This window comes from Drosophila eugracilis, unplaced genomic scaffold (assembly GCF_018153835.1).
Source record: "Drosophila eugracilis isolate 14026-0451.02 unplaced genomic scaffold, ASM1815383v1 contig_1864, whole genome shotgun sequence".
Taxonomy (NCBI): Eukaryota; Metazoa; Arthropoda; class Insecta; order Diptera; family Drosophilidae; genus Drosophila; species Drosophila eugracilis.
In genome coordinates this window covers 18,219-43,840 of record NW_024572715.1, presented here as the reverse complement: position 1 = coordinate 43,840, position 25,622 = coordinate 18,219, and the positions used below count along the sequence as shown (strand labels likewise).

At 40.0% G+C, this 25,622-nt stretch overlaps 1 protein-coding gene across 1 annotated transcript in view; it reads left to right on the top strand.

Annotated features, from left to right (window-relative positions):
* LOC108111893 (dnaJ homolog subfamily C member 16) overlaps positions 1–25,622 on the top strand; it is a 114,507-nt gene that overhangs the window by 72,719 nt on the left and 16,166 nt on the right. Inside the window, exons 6-7 of the mRNA XM_041817719.1 lie at positions 12–237; positions 19,390–19,772. Of these exons, the coding sequence (XP_041673653.1) occupies positions 12–237; positions 19,390–19,772 (609 nt within the window). The remainder of the gene's footprint in view (positions 1–11; positions 238–19,389; positions 19,773–25,622) is intronic.

Below are 25,622 nucleotides of genomic sequence, written 5' to 3'. Positions count from 1 at the left end.
TTAACTTTCAGAAATTATTTGACGAACACTCAAAAGGATTGTTAAGTAAATGGATCTCGCGCTTCCGATATTTAGTGGATTACGTATCAGATAATATTGAAGAAGAGCACCTTCTTGTATGTTTATCCCTTTTAGGAACAATTGGCTTTATGTTCGCTGTGGGATATATATTAACGTACTTTGTAAACGCTGAAGTGGAAAATCTTAAGGCACAAGGACATCTCAATGAAAGTCAAGGTATGTGCTCTGAGCCAGTAAAAGCTAAAAGTGATTAAATGTAACTTTATTTAAAATAATTATTTTGCTAACAGAAATTGAGACAGTGCCACTTTTTATCACAAGCATGTTTAATAACTGACGGTGACGTTATTGCACAGTAGGGCCTCATAAGATATCTTCCTTAAAAAAATGGGAATGTTTCGATCTAAAAAATATTTAGTAAATCGGTAGGTTACCTACCAAAGAACGGCAATGGTACACCCAGACAATAAGTGCTCCCGAATCATTTGTGCCTTTTCGGCACTCAGAGTATGATCGGCACCCTAAAATAAGAGTGGGTTTCTTGCACAGCTCATTTCGAATAAGCACTTGCGCACCCAGTACTCTCTTGCACAGACACCCAACACACTCATAGCAAATGAAGGCAGTGTCTGAAATACCCATGTTTTTTGGATGAGTTAGTCGGGTTTCTTCAAATGATTCGAGTGTTTCGGGTGTCTTCAACTGATCTGAGTGTTTCGGGTGTCTTCAGCTGTATTGCATGAGCAGGTCATTGAGGGTTGACCGAATAATTTTCCATGAAAGGAAGGAAGGAAATCCAAATAATTTAACATAAATATAGCCCCTTAAAAAAGTCAAAATAATTTTCCGGTTGGATTAATATTAATCTTAGAATACTATATTTGTAAGAATAAAAGTTATTGCCGTCTTCAGTAACTAATATTAAAAAATAAGAGCTTATAATGATTACAAGTGATTAGTCTTCAATGACAAAGTCTTAAAAAACCAAAAAAAGACTAACATTGCATCACAGGTACTAATAAAAAACTACACAGATACAAATCAACGTGTTACTTTAACATGAATATAGCCCCTTCAGAAAGTGTCAATATTTTAGGATTTACCGTGTCGTAATCAAGACATCTACCTATAAACTTATTACCGTTTTTTGCAGATGCATATAAGAATACAGATCATAAGTCAATTTTAAGGGGCCATTATCAGGATTTCCTTACTTCCTTTGTAAAATTATTCGGTCAACCCTCAATGACCTGCTCATACAATACAGCTGAAGACACCCGAAAATAATGAATATGTATGCTTAGCAAACGCGGAAAAACCAATACGCTCCGTAGGCATAATTAGAAAGAACCTACAGAAATGCATGCTTAGTCCAGAAATTGTATCTCTTATAGTTAAAGAGATATCAGCGGTCATATGGACAGGTCCAATGACGGACATGGCTAAGTCTACTCGGCAATTGATTCTGATCAAGAATATATAAGTTAACTACGTTCAATGCTTCCACGCCAATAACTAAGAAGTAGCAAGAATTCAGATCGCATCCCTCTATTCTATTGGCACCTTAACGGAACATGAATCTTAGCTAAGCTAACTTAAACAGAGATGCACAAATGCAAATGAATGCGCATATCTTATATTATCGGCTGTGGCGTGATTCTTGAACACACCTCATGGCAAAATTTTCTGGAGCTTCACATTCGATTTGCCGGCGATGCAGCATCTTATTTACACTACGCATGCAAACGAAAACTAAATTTAATGGCAATAACCACTACATGACTAGATAGAGTTCACAATTAATAAGATAATTAAATAAAACAATCGAAAAATTAAAAATATTAATTAGCACTCAACGTTAAAAAAAACCAAGCCCAATACAAAATTAAAACATTAAATTTGGTAAAGACAAATACAAATTATTACAAAACCTAATAAAAACAAGAGGAAACGCTAGAGTCTACTGCCGCGACTATAAGATACCCGTCACTGATTTACACAATTTTAAAATATTCATTTTGCTAGTGGAAATTACCCAAGCCCATGTGAAGCCCACTGCCCATGTGAGACTAACATTGCATCACAGGTACTAATAAAAAACTACACAGATACAAATCAACGTGTTACTTTAACATGAATATAGCCCCTTCAGAAAGTGTCAATATTTTAGGATTTACCGTGTCGTAATCAAGACATCTACCTATAAACTTATTACCGTTTTTTGCAGATGCATATAAGAATACAGATCATAAGTCAATTTTAAGGGGCCATTATCAGGATTTCCTTACTTCCTTTGTAAAATTATTCGGTCAACCCTCAATGACCTGCTCATACAATACAGCTGAAGACACCCGAAAATAATGAATATGTATGCTTAGCAAACGCGGAAAAAACAATACGCTTCGTAGGCATAATTAGAAAGAACCTACAGAAATGCATGCTTAGTCCAAAAATTGTATCTCTTATAGTTAAAGAGATATCAGCGGTCATATGGACAGGTCCAATGACGGACATGGCTAAGTCTACTCGGCAATTGATTCTGATCAAGAATATATAAGTTAACTACGTTCAATGCTTCCACGCCAATAACTAAGAAGTAGCAAGAATTCAGATCGCATCCCTCTATTCTATTGGCACCTTAACGGAACATGAATCTTAGCTAAGCTAACTTAAACAGAGATGCACAAATGCAAATGAATGCGCTTATCTTATATTATCGGCTGTGGCGTGATTCTTGAACACACCTCATGGCAACATTTTCTGGAGCCTCACATTCGATTTGCCGGCGATGCAGCATCTTATTTACACTACGCATGCAAACGAAAACTAAATTTAATGGCAATAACCACTACATGACTAGATAGAGTTCACAATTAATAAGATAATTAAATAAAACAATCGAAAAATTAATAATATTAATTAGCACTCAACGTTAAAAAAAACCAAGCCCAATACAAAATTAAAACATTAAATTTGGTAAAGACAAACACAAATTATTACAAAACCTAATAAAAACAAGAGGAAACGCTAGAGTCTAGTGCCGCGACTATAAGATACCCGTCACTGATTTACACAATTTTAAAATATTCATTTTGCTAGTGGAAATTACCCAAGCCCATGTGAGGCCCACTGCCCATGTGAAGCCTTATAACCTAAATTTCTTCATAAGTAGGGAAATATTGTTCCAATTTGAAAAATCTTTGGTAAATCGATAGATATTAACAGAAATAAGTTATACAAGGTCAAACGAAGGCATTCATAATATTATTATAGACGCCACAGTGTTCCGCGGTTTGAGGGTGCTAGAGTGGGCGTGGCCGGATAAAAACTCGCGGGAAGTTGCAGTGGCTTCTTTAAAATACGTATTTCTTAGCCTAACTTTCTAACTCTTTTAGTTTCCGAGATTTTTGCATTTTTGGCTTTTCGGGTTTTATGGGCGTTAGGGTGGGCGTGGCCAGATAAACAAAAAAACAATTGGGGCATCATAAAAATCTACATGTTTAATCTGAACTTTCTATCACTTATAGTTACCGAGATAACAGTTTTTCTTGAAAATACGAGCTTGGTGGGCGTATGGGTGGGTGTGGCCATTTAATAGTACCACTAAAATTTCAACTTTCTAGCTCTAATAGTTCCCGAGATTTTAGCGATTTTAGTTTTTCGCGATTTGTGGGCGATAGAGTGGGCGTGTCAGGATGCTGAAATAAACTTGCGCTGTCCCGGGACCTCAAGAATCTGCATGCTTAATCTCAACTTTGTATCTACTATAGTTCCTGAGATCTCAGTGTTCATACGGACTGACGGACGGACGAACGGACGGACGGACGGACGGACGGACAGACGGGACAGAGGGACAGACGGACGGACGGACGGACGGACGGACGGATAGACGGACATGGCTCAATAGTTTTTGCTATTGATCCTGATCAAGAATATATATACTCTATAGGGTCGAAAACGCTTCCTTCTATCTGTTACACACTTTTCAACGAATCTAGTATACCCTTTTACTCTACGAGTAACGGGTATAAAAAGTAGTTATAAAGGAAGGATACATAAAAAAAGAATCAGATGCTAAAAAAATGCATGAAAATATGCTGTTTGAATAATTTGAATCTTAATTAGTACGAAATAAAAAAGGGTCTGTAAAGGCAATTCTGCAGGACATAAAAAAAAAGTAAGGTTGTTGTTTGGCAAAAAGAAAACAGTTAAAGTTCACTTCAGTCTACACTGGGAAATTTTTTTTATTAATTTCTAAATCATTTTTATATCAAATGTAGAAAATAAAATATTACAAATAAAAGTCTGTTATTTTTACGGAAAACTAATGTTCTAGACGTCGACTACAACTCGTCAGTCGATGAATTTATAGAGGAATATAGAAGTCGACCAGGGAACAAACCTAGGATAACTAACGCACACAACCGGATCGAATCTAACGTCTCCCCAAGAAAGAATATGTTGTATATATTTCATCCGTTACAAGCAAAAGCGCAGGAGTCAAGAAAAAAGCAGCCCTTACAAATTGCAGTTATGGAAGCGGACCCGTTTATGACTCCATACGACACTTAAGGTTTTTTACAAGAAATTAATCTGAATTAAGTGCTCAAAAAAAAGTTACCCCACAACATAAATATTCTATTCGCAATAAGACTATATGGGGAACCAGTGTACTCCAAATTGAAGGAACACCCCATTTGGGTGACAGAATTTGTAAACGCACAGAGGTTAAACACATTCTAGCGGATGGCATAAGAAGGCCATATAGATCACGCTATAATAACCTAACAAGGTTCGTCGGCAAGAAAGGAGCTGACAAAAATAGGTTAAAACAAGAGTAGAGCTCCCAAAGTATCAGCTTTTCTAAAAAATGGTCTTTTTAGCTTGGTGGGGGTAAGAATGGATGTGGCCGGATAATGGTACCATCATAAGATGCGCTGGCATCTAAAGATTATACATACTAAATTTCAACTTTCTATCTATAATAGTTCCTGAAATTTCAGAGATTTTAGTTTTTCGTGATATGTGGGCGTTGGAGTGGGCGAGGCAGGATGCTGATAAACCTGAGCTGCATATGGACCTTGAGAATCTTCTGGCTTAATCTCAACTTTGTATCTCTTATAGTTCCTGAGATCTCAGCATTTATACAGACAGACGTACGTACGGACAGACAGACGGACGGACAGACGGACATGGCTCAATCGACTTCGCTATTGATCCTGATCAAGAATATATATACTTTTTACTTTACTTTTACTTTGAGTCCTGAAATTACGGAAATTGTTGAACGCCTATTTCCAATAGTGCGATCACCTTCTTAACGTGAAGAAGTGACAGTAACAATTACACCACTGAGTGAAATTTTTCTGAATTAAATTAATATATACACCTCTGGCAACCAGAAAATTTTCCAGGCCTAATGGAATATCGGATGGCATAGTAAAGTTATCAATGAATAAGCATCCAGAAGGTTTTTGGAAGAGTTTTAAGCCAGTGTCTTAAGGAAGGAGCCTTTCCAGAGAGTTAAAGAAGCATAAAGTGGTCCTATTAGAAATGTCTTGTAAGCCATAGCATATTCGCCATAATATTGGTCAATATGCTTGATCTACCATGTTGGCTGACCGAAGTCAGCATTGCAGCAGGGGATCCTTCACCAATGCAGTTTGGCTTTCGGGGAGCAAGATCAACTATCGATGCTATCACGACCGTAAAAGCCATTGACTCAAGCAGAAAACCCTTGTTAAGTAACCAAGGTGCGGGCAACTATAATTTATTTTGTTTCTAATATACCAATTTTTTTAATCATTTTTCGTATTTGCTGGACATATAAAAAAACATGAAGAAACGTTATAGTCGCGGCACTCGAATAAGCATCCAGAAGGTTTTTGGAAGAGTTTTAAACCAGTGTCTTACGGAAGGAGCCTTTCCAGAGAGTTAAAGAAGCATAAAGTGGTCCTATTAGAAATGTCTTGTAAGCCATAGCATATTCGCCATAATATTGGTCAATATGCTTGATCTACCATGTTGGCTGACAGAAGTCAGCATTGCAGCAGGGGATCCTTCACCAATGCAGTTTGGCTTTCGGGGAGCAAGATCAACTATCGATGCTATCACGACCGTAAAAGCCATTGACTCAAGCAGAAAACCCTTGTTAAGTGACCAAGGTGCGGGCAACTATAATTTATTTTGTTTCTAATATACCAATTTTTTAATCATTTTTCGTATTTGCTGGACATATAAAAAAACATGAAGAAACGTTATAGTCGCGGCACTCGAATAAGCATCCAGAAGGTTTTTGGAAGAGTTTTAAACCAGTGTCTTACGGAAGGAGCCTTTCCAGAGAGTTAAAGAAGCATAAAGTGGTCCTATTAGAAATGTCTTGTAAGCCATAGTATATTCGCCATAATATTGGTCAATATGCTTGATCTACCATGTTGGCTGACAGAAGTCAGCATTGCAGCAGGGGATCCTTCACCAATGCAGTTTGGCTTTCGGGGAGCAAGATCAACTATCGATGCTATTACGACCGTAAAAGCCATTGACTCAAGCAGAAAACCCTTGTTAAGTGACCAAGGTGCGGGCAATTATAATTTATTTTGTTTCTAATATACCAATTTTTTAATCATTTTTCGTATTTGCTGGGCATATAAAAAAACATGAAGAAACGTTATAGTCGCGGCACTCGAATAAGCATCCAGAAGGTTTTTGGAAGAGTTTTAAATCAGTGTCTTACGGAAGGAGCCTTTCCAGAGAGTTAAAGAAGCATAAAGTGGTCCTATTAGAAATGTCTTGTAAGCCATAGCATATTCGCCATAATATTGGTCAATATGCTTGATCTACCATGTTGGCTGACAGAAGTCAGCATTGCAGCAGGGGATCCTTCACCAATGCAGTTTGGCTTTCGGGGAGCAAGATCAACTATCGATGCTATCACGACCGTAAAAGCCATTGACCCAAGCAGAAAACCCTTGTTAAGTGACCAAGGTGCGGGCAACTATAATTTATTTTGTTTCTAATATACCAATTTTTTAATCATTTTTCGTATTTGCTGGACATATAAAAAAACATGAAGAAACGTTATAGTCGCGGCACTCGAATAAGCATCCAGAAGGTTTTTGTAAGAGTTTTAAACCAGTGTCTTACGGAAGGAGCCTTTCCAGAGAGTTAAAGAAGCATAAAGTGGTCCTATTAGAAATGTCTTGTAAGCCATAGCATATTCGCCATAATATTGGTCAATATGCTTGATCTACCATGTTGGCTGACAGAAGTCAGCATTGCAGCAGGGGATCCTTCACCAATGCAGTTTGGCTTTCGGGGAGCAAGATCAACTATCGATGCTATTACGACCGTAAAAGCCATTGACTCAAGCAGAAAACCCTTGTTAAGTGACCAAGGTGCGGGCAATTATAATTTATTTTGTTTCTAATATACCAATTTTTTAATCATTTTTCGTATTTGCTGGACATATAAAAAAACATGAAGAAACGTTATAGTCGCGGCACTCGAATAAGCATCCAGAAGGTTTTTGGAAGAGTTTTAAATCAGTGTCTTACGGAAGGAGCCTTTCCAGAGAGTTAAAGAAGCATAAAGTGGTCCTATTAGAAATGTCTTGTAAGCCATAGCATATTCGCCATAATATTGGTCAATATGCTTGATCTACCATGTTGGCTGACCGAAGTCAGCATTGCAGCAGGGGATCCTTCACCAATGCAGTTTGGCTTTCGGGGAGCAAGATCAACTATCGATGCTATCACGACCGTAAAAGCCATTGACTCAAGCAGAAAACCCTTGTTAAGTGACCAAGGTGCGGGCAACTATAATTTATTTTGTTTCTAATATACCAATTTTTTAATCATTTTTCGTATTTGCTGGACATATAAAAAACATGAAGAAACGTTATAGTCGCGGCACTCGAATAAGCATTTCGGGGAGCAAGATCAACTATCGATGCTATTACGACCGTAAAAGCCATTGACTCAAGCAGAAAACCCTTGTTAAGAAGTGGGGAATTATAATTTATTTTGCCCAAGGTGGGGGCAATTATAATTTATTTTGTTTCTAATATACCAATTTTTTAATCATTTTTCGTATTTGCTGGACATATAAAAAAACATGAAGAAACGTTATAGTCGCGGCACTCGAATAAGCATCCAGAAGGTTTTTGGAAGAGTTTTAAATCAGTGTCTTACGGAAGGAGCCTTTCCAGAGAGTTAAAGAAGCATAAAGTGGTCCTATTAGAAATGTCTTGTAAGCCATAGCATATTCGCCATAATATTGGTCAATATGCTTGATCTACCATGTTGGCTGACCGAAGTCAGCATTGCAGCAGGGGATCCTTCACCAATGCAGTTTGGCTTTCGGGGAGCAAGATCAACTATCGATGCTATCACGACCGTAAAAGCCATTGACTCAAGCAGAAAACCCTTGTTAAGTGACCAAGGTGCGGGCAACTATAATTTATTTTGTTTCTAATATACCAATTTTTTAATCATTTTTCGTATTTGCTGGACATATAAAAAAAACATGAAGAAACGTTATAGTCGCGGCACTCGAATAAGCATCCAGAAGGTTTTTGGAAGAGTTTTAAATCAGTGTCTTACGGAAGGAGCCTTTCCAGAGAGTTAAAGAAGCATAAAGTGGTCCTATTAGAAATGTCTTGTAAGCCATAGCATATTCGCCATAATATTGGTCAATATGCTTGATCTACCATGTTGGCTGACCGAAGTCAGCATTGCAGCAGGGGATCCTTCACCAATGCAGTTTGGCTTTCGGGGAGCAAGATCAACTATCGATGCTATCACGACCGTAAAAGCCATTGACTCAAGCAGAAAACCCTTGTTAAGTGACCAAGGTGCGGGCAACTATAATATATTTTGTTTCTAATATACCAATTTTTTAATCATTTTTCGTATTTGCTGGACATATAAAAAAACATGAAGAAACGTTATAGTCGCAGCACTCGAATAAGCATCCAGAAGGTTTTTGGAAGAGTTTTAAACCAGTGTCTTACGGAAGGAGCCTTTCCAGAGAGTTAAAGAAGCATAAAGTGGTCCTATTAGAAATGTCTTGTAAGCCATAGCATATTCGCCATAATATTGGTCAATATGCTTGATCTATCATGTTGGCTGACAGAAGTCAGCATTGCAGCAGGGGATCCTTCACCAATGCAGTTTGGCTTTCGGGGAGCAAGATCAACTATCGATGCTATCACGACCGTAAAAGCCATTGACTCAAGCAGAAAACCCTTGTTAAGTGACCAAGGTGCGGGCAACTATAATTTATTTTGTTTCTAATATTCCAATTTTTTTAATCATTTTTCGTATTTGCTGGACATATAAAAAAACATGAAGAAACGTTATAGTCGCGGCACTCGAATAAGCATCCAGAAGGTTTTTTGGAAGAGTTTTAAACCAGTGTCTTACGGAAGGAGCCTTTCCAGAGAGTTAAAGAAGCATAAAGTGGTCCTATTAGAAATGTCTTGTAAGCCATAGCATATTCGCCATAATATTGGTCAATATGCTTGATCTACCATGTTGGCTGACAGAAGTCAGCATTGCAGCAGGGGATCCTTCACCAATGCAGTTTGGCTTTCGGGGGAGCAAGATCAACTATCGATGCTATTACGACCGTAAAAGCCATTGACTCAAGCAGAAAACCCTTGTTAAGTGACCAAGGTGCGGGCAACTATAATTTATTTTGTTTCTAATATACCAATTTTTTAATCATTTTTCGTATTTGCTGGACATATAAAAAAACATGAAGAAACGTTATAGTCGCGGCACTCGAATAAGCATCCAGAAGGTTTTTGGAAGAGTTTTAAATCAGTGTCTTACGGAAGGAGCCTTTCCAGAGAGTTAAAGAAGCATAAAGTGGTCCTATTAGAAATGTCTTGTAAGCCATAGCATATTCGCCATAATATTGGTCAATATGCTTGATCTACCATGTTGGCTGACCAAAGTCAGCATTGCAGCAGGGGATCCTTCACCAATGCAGTTTGGCTTTCGGGGAGCAAGATCAACTATCGATGCTATCACGACCGTAAAAGCCATTGACTCAAGCAGAAAACCCTTGTTAAGTGACCAAGGTGCGGGCAACTATAATTTATTTTGTTTCTAATATACCAATTTTTTAATCATTTTTCGTATTTGCTGGACATATAAAAAAACATGAAGAAACGTTATAGTCGCGGCACTCGAATAAGCATCCAGAAGGTTTTTGGAAGAGTTTTAAACCAGTGTCTTACGGAAGGAGCCTTTCCAGAGAGTTAAAGAAGCATAAAGTGGTCCTATTAGAAATGTCTTGTAAGCCATAGCATGCTTGATCTACCATGTTGGCTGACCGAAGTCAGCATTGCAGCAGGGAATCCTTCACCAATGCAGTTTGGCTTTCGGGGAGCAAGATCAACTATCGATGCTATTACGACCGTAAAAGCCATTGACTCAAGCAGAAAACCCTTGTTAAGTAACCAAGGTGCGGGCAATTATAATTTATTTTGTTTCTAATATACCAATTTTTTAATCATTTTTCGTATTTGCTGGACATATAAAAAAACATGAAGAAACGTTATAGTCGCGGCACTCGAATAAGCATCCAGAAGGTTTTTGGAAGAGTTTTAAATCAGTGTCTTACGGAAGGAGCCTTTCCAGAGAGTTAAAGAAGCATAAAGTGGTCCTATTAGAAATGTCTTGTAAGCCATAGCATATTCGCCATAATATTGGTCAATATGCTTGATCTACCATGTTGGCTGACAGAAGTCAGCATTGCAGCAGGGGATCCTTCACCAATGCAGTTTGGCTTTCGGGGAGCAAGATCAACTATCGATGCTATCACGACCGTAAAAGCCATTGACTCAAGCAGAAAACCCTTGTTAAGTGACCAAGGTGCGGGCAACTATAATTTATTTTGTTTCTAATATACCAATTTTTTAATCATTTTTCGTATTTGCTGGACATATAAAAAAACATGAAGAAACGTTATAGTCGCGGCACTCGAATAAGCATCCAGAAGGTTTTTGGAAGAGTTTTAAACCAGTGTCTTACGGAAGGAGCCTTTCCAGAGAGTTAAAGAAGCATAAAGTGGTCCTATTAGAAATGTCTTGTAAGCCATAGCATATTCGCCATAATATTGGTCAATATGCTTGATCTACCATGTTGGCTGACAGAAGTCAGCATTGCAGCAGGGGATCCTTCACCAATGCAGTTTGGCTTTCGGGGAGCAAGATCAACTATCGATGCTATTACGACCGTAAAAGCCATTGACTCAAGCAGAAAACCCTTGTTAAGTGACCAAGGTGCGGGCAATTATAATTTATTTTGTTTCTAATATACCAATTTTTTAATCATTTTTCGTATTTGCTGGACATATAAAAAAACATGAAGAAACGTTATAGTCGCGGCACTCGAATAAGCATCCAGAAGGTTTTTGGAAGAGTTTTAAATCAGTGTCTTACGGAAGGAGCCTTTCCAGAGAGTTAAAGAAGCATAAAGTGGTCCTATTAGAAATGTCTTGTAAGCCATAGCATATTCGCCATAATATTGGTCAATATGCTTGATCTACCATGTTGGCTGACCGAAGTCAGCATTGCAGCAGGGGATCCTTCACCAATGCAGTTTGGCTTTCGGGGAGCAAGATCAACTATCGATGCTATCACGACCGTAAAAGCCATTGACTCAAGCAGAAAACCCTTGTTAAGTGACCAAGGTGCGGGCAACTATAATTTATTTTGTTTCTAATATTCCAATTTTTTAATCATTTTTCGTATTTGCTGGACATATAAAAAAACATGAAGAAACGTTATAGTCGCGGCACTCGAATAAGCATCCAGAAGGTTTTTGGAAGAGTTTTAAATCAGTGTCTTACGGAAGGAGCCTTTCCAGAGAGTTAAAAAAGCATAAAGTTGTCCTATTAGAAATGTCTTGTAAGCCATAGCATATTCGCCATAATATTGGTCAATATGCTTGATCTACCATGTTGGCTGACCGAAGTCAGCATTGCAGCAGGGGATCCTTCACCAATGCAGTTTGGCTTTCGGGGAGCAAGATCAACTATCGATGCTATCACGACCGTAAAAGCCATTGACTCAAGCAGAAAACCCTTGTTAAGTGACCAAGGTGCGGGCAACTATAATATATTTTGTTTCTAATATACCAATTTTTTAATCATTTTTCGTATTTGCTGGACATATAAAAAAACATGAAGAAACGTTATAGTCGCAGCACTCGAATAAGCATCCAGAAGGTTTTTGGAAGAGTTTTAAAACCAGTGTCTTACGGAAGGAGCCTTTCCAGAGAGTTAAAGAAGCATAAAGTGGTCCTATTAGAAATGTCTTGTAAGCCATAGCATATTCGCCATAATATTGGTCAATATGCTTGATCTACCATGTTGGCTGACAGAAGTCAGCATTGCAGCAGGGGATCCTTCACCAATGCAGTTTGGCTTTCGGGGAGCAAGATCAACTATCGATGCTATCACGACCGTAAAAGCCATTGACTCAAGCAGAAAACCCTTGTTAAGTGACCAAGGTGCGGGCAACTATAATTTATTTTGTTTCTAATATTCCAATTTTTTAATCATTTTTCGTATTTGCTGGACATATAAAAAAAACATGAAGAAACGTTATAGTCGCGGCACTCGAATAAGCATCCAGAAGGTTTTTGGAAGAGTTTTAAACCAGTGTCTTACGGAAGGAGCCTTTCCAGAGAGTTAAAGAAGCATAAAGTGGTCCTATTAGAAATGTCTTGTAAGCCATAGCATATTCGCCATAATATTGGTCAATATGCTTGATCTACCATGTTGGCTGACAGAAGTCAGCATTGCAGCAGGGGATCCTTCACCAATGCAGTTTGGCTTTCGGGGAGCAAGATCAACTATCGATGCTATTACGACCGTAAAAGCCATTGACTCAAGCAGAAAACCCTTGTTAAGTGACCAAGGTGCGGGCAACTATAATTTATTTTGTTTCTAATATACCAATTTTTTAATCATTTTTCGTATTTGCTGGACATATAAAAAACATGAAGAAACGTTATAGTCGCGGCACTCGAATAAGCATCCAGAAGGTTTTTGGAAGAGTTTTAAATCAGTGTCTTACGGAAGGAGCCTTTCCAGAGAGTTAAAGAAGCATAAAGTGGTCCTATTAGAAATGTCTTGTAAGCCATAGCATGCTTGATCTACCATGTTGGCTGACCGAAGTCAGCATTGCAGCAGGGGATCCTTCACCAATGCAGTTTGGCTTTCGGGGAGCAAGATCAACTATCGATGCTATCACGACCGTAAAAGCCATTGACTCAAGCAGAAAACCCTTGTTAAGTGACCAAGGTGCGGGCAACTATAATTTATTTTGTTTCTAATATACCAATTTTTTAATCATTTTTCGTATTTGCTGGACATATAAAAAAACATGAAGAAACGTTATAGTCGCGGCACTCGAATAAGCATCCAGAAGGTTTTTGGAAGAGTTTTAAATCAGTGTCTTACGGAAGGAGCCTTTCCAGAGAGTTAAAGAAGCATAAAGTGGTCCTATTAGAAATGTCTTGTAAGCCATAGCATATTCCCCTAATATTGGTCAATATGCCTGATCTACCATGTTGGCTGACCGAAGTCAGCATTGCAGCAGGGGATCGTTCACCAATGCAGTTTGTCTTTCGGGGAGCAAGATCAACTATCGAAGCTATCGCGACCGTAAAAGCCAATCACTCAAGCACAAAACCCTTGTTTCATTTTTCGTAATTGCTGGACATATAAAAAACATGAAGAAACGCTATAGTCACTGACGTCACTGTTAATGTGAGGCCGTATAACATAAATTTCTTCATAAATAGCGCAATAATGTTCCGATTTAAAAAAATCTTTGATAAACCAATAGATATTGACAGAAATAAGTTATACAAGGTCAAATGAAGGCATTCATAATAATACTACAGACCGAGGTATCAGCTCTTCTGAAAAAATGTGACAAGAGTGGTTGGCGATTTTGGTGATTAAAAGATGAAGATTTTTTTTTTTTATATATTTTATTTATTTTTTTTGATTTATTTTACAACAGTAATGAATCCATGTCAACTACTATTTAGTTGAACTTTTCTAAGTAAATGAACGTACTGAATCGTACGTGTCCGCAAATTATCGTTTCATTAAAGTGCTCTTTGGTAAACCACGTTTTTTGTTATTTGCTCTGACGTTAACAAACAAAGCGCATGGTTTCCCAACTCGTGAACACGCAACGTATAACTGCCCATGTGAAAAGCAATGAATGGCCAATGGACCTAGCTCCCAACTTCGCAGATTCCGAAAAGGCAAAACTCTTTATCAAGGAAACCGATTGTGTGGAAGATATGAGTATAATAGTAACTCACTGGACTGCGATAAATTTTTTAGAGAAAGCTTGACCTTTATTGAACAAAGGCTGGCGGGGAAAACTATGAGAATTCTCATAACGCTGAAGCGGCAAAGAATTACGTAAAGCCCGCGAAGGAGCTGAAGAACGTTATGATTGTCGACTACTTATTTACTTTAAGATCCGTTCATGGCTTCAGTAAAGTAAAAAAAAATTCACATGCAATTCAAGCACATTTTTGGCCTAGCGTTTCTTTTTTTCCAGCGTTACTATGGGAACGTAATTGAACAACTTAAATATCAAAAATGTGTTGATGTGAACTTCTCAAATATCGATGACCTTTTAGTCCCGATATCGGTGAAAATTGAATTTATCATTGTGATACTTAAGACAAAACAAGTGTTTTCGCACTATAACGGGGCGCATCCATCCAACACATGAGTTATTGGAACTATTCGTACGGAGGGGAACACTCGTATACGCCAAGCTATACACTTACCCCATGTGGGCAGCGGATTTCGTTAACAAAGTTAACAGTTGTTAAAGAATGGGATTATCCGGCCTTCCAGGTCGCCATTCAACAGTCCAATATGTGTTAAGAAATGTTCTTTATTATTAAAATTTTTTTTAAAGTAAAGTTGATAAGATGAAATCAGTACTTGTACCCTTTATCATTTAATGTTTAATTTAAAACGATTGCTTAGTTACCGATCATATACGATTAGAAGTTTACGATAGGCATGACAGTGTGACCACTTTTGTACTTTGGCGGACACGATTGGTCGTAATCTCCGCATAGAATTTTTTGTGTTCTAATTTAAGCCAAAAAAGAAGATAATAAAATGCACGTCACGAACGGCTAAACACACGCCTAAGGTTAAACAATTCAACCGTCAAACAGAAAATATTTGCATTCTTATTATGTCCTAATCGGCCATCAGAAGTCAATATTTTTTATTATCATCTCTGTCGCGGAATGGATTAGGGCTATCGATAGTTAAGTTTGAATTTAGCGCCAGTATCAGTTTTAGTATCAGTCAGTATTATTTGTGTGAGGATTTCTAGGGTTATGTTATTCGGTCACACTAAATCGGGTGATGACGAGCTTAAAATTGGCGGCCCGGTTTACACCGATTTGCGCATTCAGAGAGAAAGGGAAGAGAAACTGCGATATAGTAAAACACTATCTCCAAAACACACTCTTGTTATCCTTGTTATCGCTAACCAAGCGGCGACTTCAACTAGTGTTCTGAAGGCATTTCCCCGTGATCGGCCGAGCGCCTTCATTTTCTTTTATTCGCACTCTGCGAGATGATGCCCACAAATCAAATGTCTCACCACAGCCATAGCAACTGGCAACCGGGCCAGCTCTGCGAGGGTGGCTGGTGATCGGCAGCGGCCACAGACTCCAAAGGAAAGTGGAACAGCCGCCAGGAAAGCGGTACGTAACCTGCAGCCCGATGCAACGAGGCGGATTACGGACTCCACGGCTGTAAAAGTGGAGGCCCTAATGGAAAGGATCGCACGTTTATCGTGTTTGAGAGCCGCGCCACGGCAGAGTTCGAGTGAGAACCTGAAAAGGCAGATAATGAGTGACAATCTGCAAGTAGAGCTCGGAGTGACGCCATCTTTGGATGAACAGTTTCTGGCACAATTGTGTGCAAATTTGCCGCCACAACTGAGTGGAAAATTGGCTCCGACGCTCGGCGGCCATTGGGCAAACGGACAACCTGTCACACGGACCTGTACAACAACAACAGTGAGCTATTCTCCACCATTTTGTGTTACCACCACTGCGTAGCCTGAAGTAGGTTATGTTCACCCGCCACGGGAGCCTTGGCCGATAAAGCCGTATCCGACTGTGGAACACCTGAGCGATATGCTTCATGCATTCGACAAATTGGTGTGCACTGTCATGAACGTCGGAATCAAGGAGCACCCGAAGCGAAGAGTTCTGCACGCGAATACTGTTCGCAAGGAGGCATGAAATCAACGACTGCAAGGAATTCAACCACGCTTCTACAACGACTCGGATCGAGTCCGCCAGGAAGTTGAGGTTACGTTTTTCATGTTTGGAGTATGGACATATGGCCCGGTCCTGCAAGAAGGGCCGCGGATGCAACGTCTACGGATGCCGAATGAGGCATCACTACATACTCCGTAAGCCAGCTGGACATCCCGGATGGCCGCCAGTCGCAGATGGAGGCCGTAGGACGGATCAGAGGAGCAGTCAAGACCGGCAGCTGTACAGAGACAGCAGCCGACGGATACGAATGCCACAGTCAGTGGATACTAGCAAGAAGAGCCTGCCTACGTCAGCCGCAGTTATAGACGCAGGACGCGAGGAGGACGAGAGGCGATCGACACGCGGCCGTCAGGAATTATTGCACCGAAACTTGACTTGTGTTGATTCGACTGGAGGTCACCTGCTATTTCGGACTCTTCTCGTGACGCTGTACGGAGAGAATTCGTAGGTCGACTCCTTCTCACTGCTGGATGCAGGATCGTATATCACGCTCACCGACGACGAACTCATCCGCAGCCTGAACCTGAAAGGTGCGAGGTGAGAAATGAATGTGCAGTGGTTTGGTGGAAAATCTGCCAAAGCGCGCGAGAATGGTTAGCCTGCAGATCAGTACAGCGAGCAAGCCAAAGCCCCATGAGCTGAAGAATGTGTACGGAGTGGCCAATTTGAACCTTCCGATGCAGAGTTTACGTCGAGAAGATGTGAAGGCAGGGGAGGCAAATACGCGCCAGCCTGTGAAGCCGGGCAACAACGCGACGCCAAGGATCCTAATTGGACTGGATCATGCGCATCTAGGAATACCCCTCAGAACCAGAGGACCATATGCAGCAGCCACCACACTTGGATGGGTGGTGTATGGACCGGTGAGTGGAAAGACGAGCTCACCGCTAGAGAAGATGGTCAGTGATTACTTCGAGATCGAGAATTTCGGAGCGAAGCCGACACAGTCAGTCGCAGCTGGCGGAGTGAAGCCGGCGCCGTTAGTCTCAGATAACGGAAACGCACGGGCCATGCCGCATTTCGGGGTGGAAAACCCGAACAAGCCTGGAAAAATTCGGCTTGTCTTCGACGCGGCTGCCAAGGTGAACGGCGTGTCACTGAATTCAGGCCCTACAAGCCCCTCCCAGCGGTGCTTTTCCCTTTTTCGAAAAGGAGCAGTTGGGTTTGTGCAGACATCAAGAAGATCTTTCATCAGATATTAATGCAGCCACAGGACAGATGAGCCCAGAGGGTCCTGTGGAAAAACGGAGACGATCATCGGCAGCCCGACATATACAATATGCAGGTGAAGACGTTCGGAGCGGCCTGGTCACCATGCTCAACGGATGATGTGGAGACCGTGAATCCATCGCAGTACAGCAGCACGGATCCGTGCGTCCTGGCGATCAACGAATACCACTACATGGATGACTACGTCGACAGTTTCTCCAGTGAAGAAGAAGCTATCGCCGTTTCAACACGGGTGAGAAAAATACATGCAGATGCTGTTCGGCTAGTGTGGTCAGAGCGTTAACCCCTCATGAATCACTAGCTTTAGATGGCCCCAAGCTGAGGAGGAGGTACTGGCAGCCGGGCTATACATCTGCATATCTTCGTGGATTCCAGCCAGTCGGCGTTCGCAGTTGTAGTGACGACTATATCAATCCCGCGATTGGAACTTCAAGCAGCAGACTGATGGACACCGTCAGGCAGGAGCACGGTGTGTGTAACGATTTGCAGAAGGGAGAGCCCGATATTCCGGATCTTCCCAAAGATGACGGACATGAGTCCGAGATATGCGCTACCAGCAAGAATGTTGTGGGATCGGTTCTGGAAGCGACGGGTACATGAGTACACTTGTGCGCAGGGAGGGAGGGTGCAAGCACATCGAGCCCATTCGCCGAGAAGATCTGGTGTTAATATGTGATCCGGCCATATCGCGAAAAGAGTGGAAACGAGGCGTCGTGGAAGAGGTGTTCAACGGAAGATAAGGAGTACCTCGTCGAGCGGCAATGCGGACTAACCATCGAGCCAAGACGACAATGCGTCCCGCTTCGAAGCTAGCTGTCCTGGACGAGGTGAATGTGGCTCCTTCACGAGGGTGGGATGTCGCGGAACGGATTAGGGCTATCGGTAGTTAAGCTTGTATTTAGCGCCGCTAGAAGTCAGTATTATTTGTGTGAAGATGTCTAGGGTTATGTTTTTGGGTCACACTAATGATGAGAAACTGCGGTGTAATAAAACACTATCTCGAACACACACTCTTGTTTTCCTTGTTATCGGTAACCAAGCGGCGACTTTAACTAGTGTTCTGAAGGCATTTCCCCGTAATCGGCCGAGGAGCGTCAGGGTCGAAAACGCTTCCTTCTACCTGTTACTTACTTTTCAATAAATCTAATATAACCTTTTACTCTACAAGTAACGCGAGTTGTAAAACTTCTTGCGTCTATTGTTATCAGAGTTATACTCCAACCGGACTTGTATTTTTCGAAAATCCGAGTTGTATATGAAACAAGATAATTATGTATTTGAATTGAGAGTGGTCCGATAATTACTTAGCCTCCAAAAGAAAAACTAAAATTTTAGAAAAGTGGCGATTTATTTCTCAACATAATCTCCTCTTGGCTCGATACACCAGACCCAGCGATGCTCCAATTTTTTTACCCGTCTGATAAAGACGCTTTCTCGAGGTCTGCAAAAAAAGGGGGCTGTGGCTTCGACGACCTCCTCATTCGACGCAAATTTCTGTCCAGCAGCTTTCTTATGCCCAAAATTCCATGCAGTATATGATCCACGCAGTCTTTTGAGATGCGTATGTTCAATCGGCGGTCTGCCAATACGAGATCAAGGGTTTTGTCACGTTATCCTCCGTGGTCCACCTGGGCCTAAATACCTATCGGACCACCCTTGTATAACCCACTAATTTTATGTAGAACTTTTAATTTGGAATAACCACTTCTTTTATTTAATTTATTAAACTTCCTCTATTATAAGGTATATTATTGCAGAGTTTTTTGTTTTATTTCAGACGAATGCCAAAATAATTATATTCCGGAATTAAAGTTATACGAACTGAGAGCCGAAAAATATAATGGAATGATTCGCCTTTTAAAACCAGGATGCCGAACAATACTTCTCATAACCGATTTTAAAAGTCGAAATAGACTTATTCCATACTTTCACAAGGCGATTTGGCCATATAGGAAATCTAAAACATTACTATTTGGGCACATGGTTATTGAAAGAGGATTGACCTGGTTTACGGAAATTCTGCGCTTATCATTGTGTACAAATCAAAAGTTGGAAGTTAATCCACGAAACTGTGTTGGAACTGTCCTAGCATTAAATGGTCACCGTAAATACTTTTGCATGTACCACGCTAAACATCCAGAATCTGTTCGGGGACCAAAGGTATGTTTTATTGTCAATTGAAATGTATAGCTTATTATTAAGTCCGATTTTAATATCTTAAACATTTTTTCCCTTACTATCGGTAAGTATATCGGTTTATATCTACTATTGTGAACGGAAATCGATTTGCTTTTTGGTTTTAAGTTAAGAAATAATAATAAGTTTAAATTAAGCAAAAACAATAAATCCGTACATATACTGGGTAACCCCTGATTTACCCTAGAGATAATCTAATCCTATGCGAAGGAACTACATACCAGGAAAAACATACACCTGGCAGTGCCAATCTCAGGACTCCATCGCACAAAGCATTTCACAATAGTGGCCACTCCTCCACATAAGTAAGCAGTATGATATCTCGAAAGTATAACTTAACACTAGCGCGACCGGTTGTTCAAGATTTAGGAGAGCATGTGAAGTCACGTCTCAAGCTCTTAGTTAAACGCATTTTTGATCTCCATGGTCAGCACCAAGCAGTACTCCTTGCTGCCACCCTTCCATCTGGTACCCTGGATTGCCCTTGAAGCAACATCTATCCCTTTTGCGATAGCGTCGATTGTCGACCTCGAAAGAGAAACGGCTTCCCGCAGCCATGTGCTAATGCAGCACTCCAGGTATATTGGCCTATAAGACGACGGATTTTCTGGTGGCTTTTTGGGCTTTGGCAGCAATTTCTGGTTGAAGACTCTTACGAAAGCTTCTGAATTCTTATTCATCGCAAGCTCGAGCCTGGGTATGAACTTTATTTCCTCTGGCATAATTTATCTCCAGGTGCCATTGTGACTGTTCCTTGCTCGCGTTAAAGGGGTATCCGCACTGTTTTGAAGGGGTGCTTCAATATCTACGTCATCCATATTGCAGTTGGATTCGAGGGGCTTCGCTTGTCTCAATTTTAATACCCATTGTTCGGAGATTAAAAGGGTATACTAGATTCGTTGAAAAGTATGTAACAGGTAGAATGAAGCGTTTCCGACCCCTAAAGTATATATATTCTTGATCAGTATCAATAGGAAAGTCGATTAAACTGCCGGCTGTCCGTCCGTCTGTCCGTATGAACGTTGGGACCTCAGTAACTTTAAGATATACAGAGTTGAGATGAATCAGACAGCTTTTTGAGGGCTCTATGCAGCGTAGGTTTTTTCACTCCCACTCTAACGCCCACAAATCACGAAAAACTAAAATCGCTGACACCACGGAATTATTAAAGCTAGAAAGTTAAAATGTATTTCTAATCTTGAGATGCCAGCGCATACGCCCACTCTTACGCCCACCAAGCTTGAAAGACAGTTTTCTTATTTTGTAGAAAATCTGATATCTCAGTAACTATAAGTGATAGAATTTTCGGATTAAGCATGTAGGTTTTCATGATGCCCAAATGCGAATTGTTTTTTTCTCATCGGAAAACCATAAATGCAAATATCTCGGGAACTATAAGAGCTACAAAGGTGTACATAAGAATACACGTTGCACAAGCTCTTTTTTTATTTTTTCCGACATTTCGAATTAGTTTCGGAAACGCAATCTTTCCGATGCACTTGCCTAACGACGACGAAAGCGAGAATAGAAGTAGCGGGCTTAACTGAACCGAAAAACGAAAGACCTCCGCTTAGCAACCGAAATTATGTAACGCTCGGCGTTGTGTAAAAGTTTTCGAAATGTACAGCAACCGATGCTGATTGTCGCTATGTTTTGCAGGTATAAGCGAATACCGTTCAAACGATGCGAATTGAGTTTATGGTCATCTAGCCAGGCCCACTCAACGCCCACAAAATCCGGAAAACCATAAATGCAAATATCTCGGGAACTATAAGAGCTACAAAGGTGTACATAAGAATACACGTTGCACAAGCTCTTTTTTTATTTTTTCCGACATTTCGAATTAGTTTTCGAAACGCAATCTTTCCGATGTACTTGCCTAACGACGACGAAAGCGAGAATAGAAGTAGCGGGCTTAACTGAACCGAAAAACGAAATCCTCCGCTTAGTAATCGAAATTATGTAACGCTCGGCGTTGTGTAAAAGTTTTCGAAATGTACAGCAACCGATGCTGATTGTCGCTATGTTTTGCAGGTATAAGCGAATACCGTTCAAACGATGCGAATTGAGTTTATGGCCCTTAACACCGAATTTAGTATGAGGCGTTTAGAGTTATTAAATCGTATTTAATAATTTATTAACTTTCACACGCGTTCACGAACACATCGGTAACACCATATGTTTTGCGGAGGTCATTAATTTATGCCACATGTTTATAAATATTTTACAATTTATAATTATACAAAAAAATGCGGTGCCGTGAACGGTGCAAAATAAAAGTCCGAGAGATTATTTCTACGATATATTTTGGCAGAGTTGCGCTTGCTTATGCCCTTCTAGCGGATAAAGACACCGCAGCTAAACCGAGCAGGCGACCATAATACACAAAAGTTCCCACCAATTTATTTGACAGAGGAAATTTCCAATGCACTTGTCAACAAGTTTGCGCAGTACGACGTCTACGACAAAGGTAAAAACAAAATGGTCTGTTTCGAAAAACCTTTATTTACAAAAACGTAATTATTACTCATAACAACTTAAAAGCAGAAAGGCTGGCAAGTTTTACTAAATGATGACTTAGCAGAGGCTCTAAGACAAAAGAAAGTTCCCGTCAAAAATATTTTTTTAAGAAGGACACAAAACAGCAACCACTTTTTAAGATCGAGCTTGAGGCAGAGTGTACAAAACTAGGCAAAAACGATGTGCATCCTATTTAGACAGCAGAGTCTAAAAACAGAACTTGATCAAGCCACGGAAAGCTACCAATGCAACATCGAAGCAATGACGGTCACACTCCAAAAGAGTATGATGGAAATCATGTCGTTTATGACAACCACCAAAATCTTATGCAAAACCAAAAAATCCTGATACAGATGCTAGTATTCCAACTAATCAATCGGACGGTTAAATAACAACGTTGAATGCTGACGGCGTTTCACGGCAAGAACTGGAAATAACTCATTCTTTCAGAATAATCATTTTGAAGTTATGCTGCTGGCAGAAACACATCTAATAACAAAGCAAAGATATCACCGGACAGCTCCAGATTTCCTCTGTGGCAAGCCCACCTTAATCTAAGTCCCCAAAGCGAAACAATCACCCCAATCAAAAATACCGAAGATTAAGCAAGAGTCTACGAACCGGTTTTCACCTCCACTGTGCAATTAATTTATCAATTGACAAAACTGACAAATATCGTTTCTATCTATCGTTTCTCTGACTGATCTACCACGTTTTTGGTTTTAATTATTATGAAATAATCTATGGGTAGACTGATTGCATGCTCAATGATTATTACATTCCGCCTAGTTCATTATTGATGACACATAGGATGTGGATTCGAGTATGTAGCTTCTTCTTCTTTCCACGACTCCCGTTGCTTGACGTGCAACCCACCTCCCGCCCAACCGACCGAGGGGCGCTGCCGTCTATCGTACGGCTCGGAACACGGGGATAGTATTGAGTGAAAAATGTTATAAACTACGAAATTAAGTGTGTGCTAAGTGGTTTACTAAAGCAATTTTTACGTTTGTAGGAGAAGTATTGGATGTAATGTGGTAGAGGGTATTGTAACTTGAACATAATACCCTAAATCGTTCATGAAGGGCAAAGTTCGAGCTGCAAAGTTGTGGCTGCAAGGATAAGGCAATATAATTTCTAGTGGGCCTAGCGGGCACATTGATGTTTAAGCGACCTATTAGAGCTTGGCTATTAATATCTCCGCTAATAAGATTGTTAATAAAAACAATGCCAAGCATTGTCTTACGGTTAGCAAGGGTCGGTAGGTTTATTAGTAATAGTCTACTTTTTTAAGTTACGAGATGTAGGTTTGTATCCCGATTTTGGCCACGAAGAGCAAATATGAGAAAGCCTTTTTAGATAGATTCTATACGGTCTTGGTGGACCGCGTACTGGGGGTTCCAGACGCAAGATCCATGCTCTAAGATCGGCTGAACGAGAGAGATAAATAAAGTTTTGGTTACGTAAGGGTCATTAAATTCTTTCGACCATCTTTTTATAAAACCTAGCACACCTCTGGCTTTGTTAACCATGGAAAATATGTGGTCGGAAACTGTAAGTTTGGCACCCAATAGGACACCTAAGACGTTTACTAGCTTAATTCTATCCAGGGTTACACCACGAAGTGTATAAGTGGTTATTAACGGCATAGAGCGACTGAAGGTCATTACTTTACACTTAGAGCTGTTGAGACTTAGTAAGGTTGCTGAGCACCAGAGTTGAAAGTTGTTTAGGTCAGATTGTAGTTTTCTCTGGTAGCACGCATCTTTATATTGAATACAACGTTTCATATCATCTGCATACATTGAAATAAAATAATTTGTTAAAGCAATTGGGAGGTCATTTATGAATAATGGGAAAAATAGCGGACCTTAAAGGCTTTCCTGGGGAACACCGGATCAAGCATAAACCGGATCAGACAAGACATCTTTAAATAAAACACGTTGCGTTCTACCAGTCAGATAACTTTCAACCCACCTAAGAAGATCAACTGGGAATCAAATTAATTCGAGTTTATGAACTAGAAGTAAGTGACTTACAGAGTCAAATACTTTATAAAGTCAGTGTAGATGACATCTGTCTGAAGACTTTTTCGGAACCCAGTAATGACGTAAGAGGTTAATTCGAGTAAGGTTGTTGTTGTCGTTTTATAACACCATGTTGATATGAAGATAATACTGACCTACACTGGTTTGGTTTTCTCAAAGTGTTTAGGAATTGCTGATAATTTAGAGATACCAGCATCTGAAGTTTTTCCTTTCTTGTGTAAAGGAATGATGAAAAATTCCTTTCAAATACGGGGAAACGTAGCCGTTTCAAACGAGAGATTAAACAGTTTGAGAAGAGGATTTGTTCAGAAAGAACACGTGAACACGTTTATACATAGATAAGATGCATAAGTTACGTACTAAATCAATGCAGCAATGTACTGCACTTGTCTGTCTATAAGTACAACCGCCACTTGGGCCTACGTAAATACAAGCAACCCGAAATATGACCTGCGAGCGGTCTGGGTTTGTTAAAGATACCATATGTGCTATCGGGGTGACTGTGTGCTCCCTTATGGCACTTAGAGTATTTCCCACGATCGGGAACTGTCCGGTGCGTGGGTCTAGAACTAAGATCAAAAATGTACATTCCCATGTTAGCTATTTAAGATAGGATTTGAACGAATAAAAATCAATTTGAAATATCAACTCAACAACGGAATCATTTAAAGTAAATCGAACAAAAAAGAGTTCGAAAAGTTAAAAAAAAAAACAAGAGGAAACGCTATAGTCGAGTGCCGCGACCATAAGATACCCGTTACTATTTTACAAAATTTTAAAATATTATTTTGCTAGTGAAAATTCACGAGGCGCCACCTATTGTCAGAGGAAGTATGCTTATAGTGACGTCACTGCCCATGTAAGGCCTTATAACCTTAATTTCTTCATAAATAGCGAAATAATGTTCCGATTTGAAAAATCTTTGGTAAATCGATAGATATTAACAGAAATAAGTTATACAAGGTCAAACGAAGGCATTCATAATAATATTATAGACGCCACAGTGTTCCGCGGTTTGTGGGCGTTAGAGTAGGCGTGGCCGAATGCAACTTCGTCGAAAGTTGCAGAGGCATATGTAGGTCTTATAGTTTTTAAGATTTTTGCATTTTTGGTTTTTCGGGTTTTGTGGGCGTTAGAGTGGGCGTGGCTTGATCGGAAAAAAACAATTCGCATTGGGAACATCATAAAAACCTACATGCCTAATCCGAACTTTCTAACAGTTATAGTTACCGAGATATCAGCTTTT